A 7,760-nucleotide genomic window follows, 5' to 3' on the forward strand; every position below is an offset into this window, starting at 1 on the left:
TTCCGGGGCTTACGGTCACCGGCTTCTGTGCTGATGGCCATGTTTTCAGGATTGTGATACATTTTTGAGAGCGACCAAACAATAATCCTAAAAGAAAAGTAGTTTCTTCAGCTGTGGTGTTTAGTCCGTGTTGATACCGCCACGATGGCCGAGGTAAGCCGAGGTTGGAAGTCTTTTGCTGGCTTTTTATTTTGCTCCCGCTCAGGCCTCTCCAGAACGTATACCGTGTCGGGCCCGGCTAATTGCTGGATAGCGTTACGTCCACGATACGATTTATTGCCCGTATAACTTATATTTTGGAGTAGAGCCATTTATAAATGTTTGCCGGTTTTGTGTAAGTAAAATACAATGTTATAAAATATGACTATTTCATTGTACAGGATGTCCAGAAGCACTCAGTCCACACTCTGGTCTTCAGATCTCTCAAAAGGACGCACGACATGTTTGTGTCCGACCATGCGAAATCCATCGCACAGGATGAAGAAAGGTAATTTCGGCGAAATTAATACCTGTTTGAACTCCATTTCCTCTGTTACTACAAGTAGTGTTATATTTTATTATTCATACATCTTAAACTGGATTAAAAAAAAAGTACCTTTCTAATAATATTTATGCTTCAGCGAAATAGTTATCAAAGTAGCTGTTTGATAGCTATTTTAAAGATGTGTAACAAGGGAGAATGGACCGAAATAAGATGTCCCTTCTCAGTTTTCTACAAGCCTCAATGTTTGTTTACTTAACACATAATGTGAGTTTATAAGTGCCACTTAAACTCAGGGCTGGGCAATATCCTTAAAGATCATTGATAAGGACATTTGTCCAATATTACCTGTAAAATAATGGGTTGTCCGAGATATAAATGTAATATATCGTGAGACTGTTTAATGGTAATATTGATCTTTTAATGTGATGTTTTTTAATTATCTGGCTTAACCAGTACAGATGAATAGTTTTTTTATTGTATATCAGTATAACGATTTTATCGATATTGCCCAATTCTAGTAAACTGTTCAAAGCAATCAACGGTGTATTGTTGTGCAGTACATCGGTCAAAAAATGATGCACAATTTCGTATCTTGTATTTGCAGCCACAAGATGAAGATGTGTGTGAAACTGAAAGCGGATTACAATGCAGTTCTGCACATGCCTGTCCTGAAAGAAGGGGACAGGGTGTCACAGCTTCCTGGCAGTATGCTCGGCCACCAGAGCTACACACAGCCAGGTGAGTTCAGTGTGATAACAGCTGATGATGGAGAAATACAGCCATGCAGACTTTTTATTCCCACGCTTCCAGTTTCGAGAGGTTTTGTTATTTATTTGGACCGATTTTAAGCAAACGTCCCTGTTGTTGATGCTCAAAAGCTCATTTGAGGGGCTGTTTCTTTCCCCCCCCAATGTGTTTCAGGGGATGACCCAGAATACCTGATCACCGGGACACATGCTTATCCCTCTGGACCTGGTAAGTACTGTGCTATTAATTGAACCAAGCTGCATGCATGTACTTGTGCTGAGCCCGCTCATTGGACTGCGTCAGCATTATTTGAGTGTTTTTATAGCATCGCCTTTCTTTCAATAGGAGTGGCCTTGACTGCCGACACTAAGATGCACAGGAATCCAAGTGAGGGAGGAGTCCTCTCCATGGCGCTGGCTTTGCCACCATCACAAGCCAGGTAAACCTTTTTTTTTTTTTTCCACATTGTTTAAGTTACTGGTCCTAATTTGGCGTAAACACTCGAGTTGAAGTTTCTCATATTTCTAAACAATATCCACGTGTTGTTGGATTTTAGGCAGGACGTAAGCCGCACTGCAGCCAGTGTTGGTGACATCCATCGACACGCAGGAGGAGCAGAGAGATCTCACCCCCAGTCGACTGCTGTGGTAGGTTGTAGCGTATTCCCACTTGATGAGATGTATCTCGTTTACACGTGCTGTAAGATCCCTGAGAGAAGTGCAAAGCGGACACATAATTCTATTGTTTCTTTTAGTCGCTGTTGGAGGGAGGCGGCACCAGAAATTCTACGCTCGCAAGGAAAGCACCAACCATGCCTAAACCCCAGTGGCATCCACCGTGGAAGCTGTTTCGGGTAAATACAAACACTTTTAACTTTAACACACCGATGACAAAACGAGGCCTGCGTCTGGGATGTGTCCTCTGCGTTATGTTCAGCAGTCGTGTGTTTTGTCTTGCAGGTCATCAGTGGTCATCTCGGCTGGGTGAGATCCATCGCGGTGGAGCCTGGAAACGAGTGGTTTGTCACGGGGTCTGCTGATAGAACCATAAAGGTGAGTAAAGCTGAAAATCACCATCATTTTTTTAATAATTTCAATTATTTTGTGAATAACAATATCGGAAACAATAACACATGTAATCCACAAGGTTTATCCTTTTCTTTGTCTTGGTGTATAGAAACAATAAAGCTCCTTTTCGACCATGTGAACAGTAGTTTGACAAAGTAATCGTGACTCAAAGTCTTCTTTCTAACTCCAGAGCTTTTAACTACGCCTCATGGTCTTCATCAGCAAACTAAAGTTGGCTCAGTTGTCACGAAGTCATCAAAACTGAGACACTTTAAACACTGATCAAGACTCTGATATGGTGAAATGAAAATCAACGAAAAACAAATATGATGTCTGAGCACCTTCTAAAAATGTATATTTTCCCCTCCCCTACCCTGGTAAATTATGTAATAACACTATATTTAATCTTTACAAATCGCCGGTGTGATTGATCAGGAATGTTTGATTACAGAGTGTACAATGATGCTCCTGTTAACAGCTACATGTCGCACGTTTTCTTTCAGCGTTTATTGTAATGTCCCCCTCGAGACACTACTTCTGCAAATGTTTGATAATGCTCCCACTACAACATGACTGCTGTTTGTCTTGATAGATCTGGGACCTGGCCAGTGGGAAACTCAAACTCTCCCTGACTGGACACATCAGTACAGTGCGTGGTGTGGCGGTCAGCAACCGTAGCCCTTACCTGTTCTCCTGTGGAGAAGACAAGCAAGTCAAGTGTTGGGATCTGGAGTACAACAAGGTATGACGTAATGGGAAGGAGGTTAATGTGATGGAGTCAGTTAAGTCTTAAAAGACCATAAAAACAGATGATTTCTACGGTGGTTGGTATGGTCCTGACGATGTCAATTTGTGTATTAGGTCATCCGGCACTACCACGGACACCTCAGTGCTGTGTATGATATAGACCTGCATCCAACTATCGACGTGCTGGTGACGTGCAGCAGAGATTCCACCGCAAGGGTAAGCTCACACTCTCCAGGTTCGCTGTTGAATGCAGCTGTTGCCAACTCTCAAGCTTTCAGGCTCTGTCTCACGCTCTCACTCCGCCGAACCCTGCGCAGGCACGGAAGACGAGCGATTTAGCCAAGTCATCCGAATCTCATTCTCATAAGTAGTTCAGCGTCTGCTGGATCAATTCATTCAACCTCTCTGTCCCTGCAGGTGTGGGACATCAGGTCAAAAGCCAACGTGCACACACTAACCGGCCACACCAACACGGTGGCCACAGTGAGATGTCAGGCTGCAGAGCCACAAATCATCACTGGTAAATTGAACGCCTAACGGAATTATTCTGTGTCATGGTGAAAGTTGCAGCTGATTGGCTGGTTTTTAGCTGCTAGTCTGACAACTGGTTACCTTCTTGCAGGCAGCCACGACTCAACCATCAGACTGTGGGATTTGATCGCCGGGAAAACCCGAGCAACTCTGACCAACCACAAGAAATCCGTCCGAACTCTGGCGCTGCACCCCAGACAGTAAGTTACATAACCCGGACATTTGGTGTTTTGATTAGTTAGCAGGGCTGTAGTCCAACACCAGCTCCATTCGAGACCAGGTCAGGACCAAGTCCAGAGTAAATCTAGTCCTTTTTCAAGACCATCATAGGCAGAAGTGTCTTTCCATTGCTAATCCTCTGCCCTCCTGCGTAACCGCGCACATAGAGCTTAGATAAAAGAGCATTTCTGTTAATGCCGGCAAATATCATAAATGGCAAATGTAGCAAGTTCAAAGTAGGTTACAGGCCACTAAAACTTACTCAGTTAGTCCTGAAACAATACGTTGATTATAGTCAACAGGTTAATATTTGATTAACTGTTATTAAACTTTGGTTTCCATTTTTTAGGATTTGTTGCTTTTCTCAGTTTTGTATCTTTTAATGTAATAAATTTGGGGCTTTAAATTTTCCAAAGAAAAAAAAAACTTTTCTGGGGCTCTGAAAACTTATTGCCATTTGTCTGTTTTTTAAATTTCTTATTTTACAGACTTAAAGCCTAATCGGAAAATAAATCAGTAATAAAAAATGATAGTTGATCAAAGCCTTTTTTTGAGTTATTAAGAACATCAAGATGTTTGACCGTCGAGTTTATAAAATAAAACAAATGAGGAGTTTATAAAGTGCTGACCATGTTGTCATCCTCCTCCCTGTGTCCCACAGGTACACCTTTGCCTCTGGCTCGGCGGACAACATCAAGCAGTGGATGTTCCCAGATGGCAACTTCATCCAGAACCTGTCGGGCCACAACGCCATCATCAACACTCTGGCTGTTAATTCTGATGGCGTGTTGGTGTCTGGAGGTATTCATGACGAGCTCCACCGGCACTTGTTTTGTCTTCAAAAAAAAATATCTTCAACTTTTAATGCGGAATAATAGATTTATTTTTTATTTGGGTTCGTGTCACAGGTGATTACAGTACTGGATTAGAAACACATTAAGATGATCCACATTTCTGTTCTCTCTGTAGCCGACAACGGAACCATCCACATGTGGGATTGGAGAACCGGCTACAACTTCCAGCGGATCCACGCGGCTGTGCAGCCTGGATCCCTGGACAGCGAGTCGGGCATCTTCGCTTGCATGTTCGACAACTCGGAGAGCAGACTGATCACCGCCGAGGCCGACAAGACCATCAAAGTATACAAAGAGGACGACACCGCTGTAAGTTGTACCGTGATATTTAAAGTTTATATTTTAGTGTTGGCTCCCAGGCAGCAGATCGATCATTTAAAAACTTGTTTTCCTTTTTGCAGACGGAAGAAAGCCATCCAGTCAACTGGAAACCAGAAATCCTCAAGAGAAAACGATTTTAATCGTTCTCTATTTGCTCCTCTCATCACAGTAACATTGTTTGAAATTTTATTTCTACCAAACCTCTTGTTGTAGATAAATACGCCCGTCAAGTTCTGCTTGCTACTGCTTTTTCATAACAGCGAATGCGTCTTTGACTGAAGCGACCACATTGTCCCGTTTTTTTATTCCAAAAACCATTTGCAGTCTTCATTGTACGATGTTAGTCCAATAAAGTCGCCATTTTTAACTGCGAGGAACCTCCCAGAGTGTTTGTTCTTGATGATGACGGCTCTCTGATGGCTCTGGTCCGTCTCATCCACCAACATCAGCCACTCTTCGTTCGCAGACGGACTGAGCTCTGAGTGGACCTGATTCCTGCTGGGGTCAAAGCCTGCAGAAGGACATGTGGTGTGTTTCGAAATGTGCAGGTTTTACAGACACTGAAACAAACGGTGCCCTTTTTCTCTGGTTTGCAATGTGATTTTTATTTTCGCTCCCTTTAATAAAAACTACATTTTTCACATACTTTGCTGTTTTGTTTTCTTTGTTCAGTAAAGACATGTTTGCGTACTTACCCAGGTATCTGTTGGTGACGACGTTCCTGTAGTACTTGCAGCCGTTGGCCTTGATCTCCACCCAGCAACAATGATCTCCAGGTGTCTCAATGAGCCCCACTGTGGTTCTGGTGTCACCAGTTGGGTGGATTATCTGCTCATCATGCTCACCTGTGAAGCACAAGGTGCAAGGCTTAATGCTATGAAGATTAAAGAGGTTCAACCCAAAGTACAAGAAATACACTAAGTGCTATCCAGCCATGTAGTGGCTCTGATAACGATACAGGCACCTCGGCTCCGGGTGTTAAATTAGGATCATTCGTTTGTGTAAATCAACATCAGGCTTGACTTAAAACATTGCTGTTCTAACTTAGTCAAACTAAATGTTTAACAAATATACACCTAGATATGAATGTACTGAATTGTAATTTATTGAGATAATGATATCTGATCCAGCTGTTTGAGTCAGCATCACACCGATATGCTAATTATGACGACTCCACACACATGCCTAACAAGGCGGTTATTCTAGTTTGTTTTGTGTTTCCTATCATATTTAGTGATTACCTGACTCGTGGATGTAGAGCTTTGACAGAGCATGGCGAAACCCTCGGCCCGGTTTCTTCTCCAGGCGAGGTTTCGATGCTTCTGGTTGATCCACCACCTCTCTTGGAGGTTCTTCAACTGCCAGGAGGTGACCGGCGTTAAACATGATCTCCTCCTCCAGAGACCTGAGACACACCTCAAAGTGCTCCTCGTCCCTCTCTGCATTTCTAAAAGGACACCGTTGATAGCAAGACGTGAAATATCTTTGTAGCAACATCAGTTTTCATCCATGTAACCTTTCGTGAGAGGATGAAGAGCATCACCTGTCCTTTTTTTTAATTTTTTTAAATAAGGCCTCCTCACCTGAAGTCCACCCACAGCAGGCCTGCAGTGATCAGCCCCAGCCACTCGCTGGCCTCCCAGTTGTTGGTCAGCATGACCGGCACGATGATGACCTCCCTGGTGTCAGCATAGTTGAGCTCCTTCTTACAGCTGCGGGACGCCTGGTAGGCCGGAGTCATGAACGGACACATCACCACAGCTTCCTCCACACCTGCAGCCATCCTGAAAACACACACAGAAGTGTTTTGATTCATCCAACTCATACATTTAACTCATCCCATCCGTGGTTATGACTCCTATGTACTCACGCGTCGTTTATGTTCCCCATCACCCCTCCTTCGATATCCATCCACACTGGCAGACCGTCGTCTTTGAGGCGGGCGTATATGTTTCTTACCAGAGCCTGGTCATCCCACTGGTAGGAGAGCATAATGTGAGATGGCATTTTCCCTCGTTTTTTGCTGAAGTCTGCGAGAAAGCACTCCCGTATGAAGCTCGTGTGGTGGAGTTTTCTGGAGTTGCTGGACGAACTGAGACAAAGGGAGACTCTGTAGCTATGCTGCTTGTTTACTCGGGTATACAGCTCAGGTTACCTCTGTCGCTTGGTTACAGTGCTGGCAAACACCGATGGGAGGCTCCATGATGGCTACTAAGCCCCGCAGGACCAGTGGGGGCTGAGCAACGACGATCAAGGTGCTGATAGAGCTACATGACCAAATAATGAATGTGAAATGGAAGGATTCCTATTATTTGGTTATGGTTTTAAATCCCTGTTATTCTTTCAGTGTATTTTCTTCAGTATATTTTATAATAATTGAGAAAACCTTTTGACAATTTACCTGAACCTTTTCCATGTTCTGTGGTTTTTTTTAAACTTGATATAATAAAAGAAATAATTGTATTTGTAATTCAGTTGATTTATTGAAAATATATTCTGGTTTTTTTTCATTTATAATGATTTGAAATGTTACAAAAACACTGTATGTGTATTTAAAAGTAAAAAGCAATCACAACGTGATTTTCATGTTGAATAGGTTGATGATATGTTATGTCTACATCTTTATACATGTAGTAGTTTATATTTTTGGATTATATTCGTATTATGCTTCATGTTTTATTATGCGGATGTTTGTATCCATATAGTCATTTCAGATTGTTACGACCTGGCTCAAAGGCTGCAACTCTCTTTGTGGTTGTTTTGTTTCTCTTTGTAGTTGTTTAATCCTTC

At 42.8% G+C, this 7,760-nt stretch overlaps 1 protein-coding gene across 1 annotated transcript; it reads left to right on the forward strand.

Moving 5' to 3' along the window:
* Window positions 1–5,615, forward strand: plrg1 (pleiotropic regulator 1). The gene is made up of 15 exons (XM_076091498.1): window positions 1–153; window positions 381–487; window positions 1,089–1,222; window positions 1,406–1,459; window positions 1,577–1,670; window positions 1,788–1,878; window positions 1,986–2,084; window positions 2,191–2,283; window positions 2,891–3,040; window positions 3,160–3,261; window positions 3,463–3,565; window positions 3,668–3,776; window positions 4,457–4,596; window positions 4,765–4,958; window positions 5,051–5,615. Exons 1-15 carry the CDS (start codon window positions 145–147, stop codon window positions 5,108–5,110), a joined length of 1,539 nt encoding a protein of 512 aa, XP_075947613.1. The 5' UTR covers window positions 1–144; the 3' UTR covers window positions 5,111–5,615.
* Window positions 5,616–7,760: the final 2,145 nt, after the last annotated feature.

The sequence above is a fragment of the Anarhichas minor genome, unplaced genomic scaffold (assembly GCF_050575085.1).
Source record: "Anarhichas minor isolate MPS153535 unplaced genomic scaffold, ASM5057508v1 ptg000014l, whole genome shotgun sequence".
Taxonomy (NCBI): domain Eukaryota; kingdom Metazoa; phylum Chordata; class Actinopteri; order Perciformes; family Anarhichadidae; genus Anarhichas; species Anarhichas minor.

Coding starts and splice junctions, on each gene's coding strand:
- plrg1 (XM_076091498.1), top strand. Junction 1,460..1,576: donor TGCTTATCCCTCTGGACCTG/GTAAGTACTGTG, acceptor TTCTTTCAATAG/GAGTGGCCTTGACTGCCGAC. Junction 3,262..3,462: donor GCAGAGATTCCACCGCAAGG/GTAAGCTCACAC, acceptor CTGTCCCTGCAG/GTGTGGGACATCAGGTCAAA.